Source organism: Olea europaea, unplaced genomic scaffold, assembly GCF_002742605.1.
Source record: "Olea europaea var. sylvestris unplaced genomic scaffold, O_europaea_v1 scaffold37967, whole genome shotgun sequence".
Classification (NCBI taxonomy): Eukaryota; Viridiplantae; Streptophyta; class Magnoliopsida; order Lamiales; family Oleaceae; genus Olea; species Olea europaea.
In genome coordinates this window covers 1-1,110 of record NW_019257367.1, presented here as the reverse complement: position 1 = coordinate 1,110, position 1,110 = coordinate 1, and the positions used below count along the sequence as shown (strand labels likewise).

Sequence of the window (1,110 nt, the reverse complement as noted above, 5' to 3'; positions counted from 1 at the left end):
AATAAATATTATTTTACAAGAAAATCTCATATATGCAGAGATCTCAGTATCTAGATCAAACTGGCCCTAATGAGAAAATTCGACGTGACTTAGTGTTATATAAATCAATTATTAAAGAAAAAAAGTGAAATTATTAATGACTGGACAAAATCAAGAAGTCGACTACATGGAAATTATAGGGAATCAAAGTTTTGGCAAATAGGTAGAAATGAGAATAGTATGCCGGTCGCTTATAAGAATAATTACTATAGGTCTTGATGTAGCTCTGGATTCTTGGAAGTTCAATACCATTTCCCAATTCAATGCCAAGTGAACAATAGCAAAAGAGCAAGGACTCACATTTTTACAATTTATTGGACGGAAACCTAAGTGCTAAGTGTCACGGACACTAAAATATTCGACATGGTTGTGGCATACTCCATCAGAACTCAAGTGCTACAAAAAATTGAAGTTTTTGGATACCATATATTCTAAAATGATTTGACAAATGTAAAGCCGAAAAATTAACAAGAAAAAAGCAAAATATACAAGTTAAATGGAGATTTCGCTCAATCATATCGGAAATCAAATTGTTTTTCACGTTAAACTTATATAACAAGAAGCAAAAGTCTCGAAATTAATGATAAAAAAACACGTAGAATTATGACTTTAAAATGTGCAAATGCATCATCAGACTTGGAAAAGGAAATATTTTGAATTCCAGATGATCATCAAGGGAAGAAGGCATTAGACCACATTGTATTGTGATTATTCTCACAAAATGGCAGTATAATTTCATCTCCATGCCCAAAAGAATTCATTTGCTGATGGTCACTGGGATTGTTCGTCCAATCTGTGAACCATTGTGGCCTTTGCATGGCATCCATTGTTAAATCCACCGTCGATTTCTGCTCCTGCATATACAAATTACCTATTGGTACGTGTGGCAGCGGCGGTGCAACCTGCTGTGGAGGAGGAGGTGGAGCAGTAGTTTTTTGGAGCTCATCAATTCTCTTGTTAATCTCCTTCAAGTTCTGATCGAGCAACAACCCGAGATCATTCAAATCTGGCATCATCAAATTCTGCAGCCCTTCACCCGTCAAACACTGGTACATAACCAGAGTAATTTCC

At 35.7% G+C, this 1,110-nt stretch overlaps 1 protein-coding gene across 1 annotated transcript; it reads right to left on the bottom strand.

Annotated features, from left to right (window-relative positions):
- Window positions 1–710: 710 nt before the first annotated feature.
- Window positions 711–1,094, bottom strand: LOC111386930. Its single transcript, XM_023011433.1, has one exon. The coding sequence runs from the start codon at window positions 1,092–1,094 to the stop codon at window positions 711–713; it is 384 nt and encodes a 127-aa protein (XP_022867201.1).
- Between the last annotated feature and the right edge of the window lie 16 nt (window positions 1,095–1,110).

What these genes read in the sequence shown, in the direction of transcription:
- LOC111386930 (XM_023011433.1), bottom strand. Translation starts at nt 1,094, where the DNA reads ATGTACCAGTGTTTGACGGGTGAAGGGCTGCAGAATTTGATGATGCCA.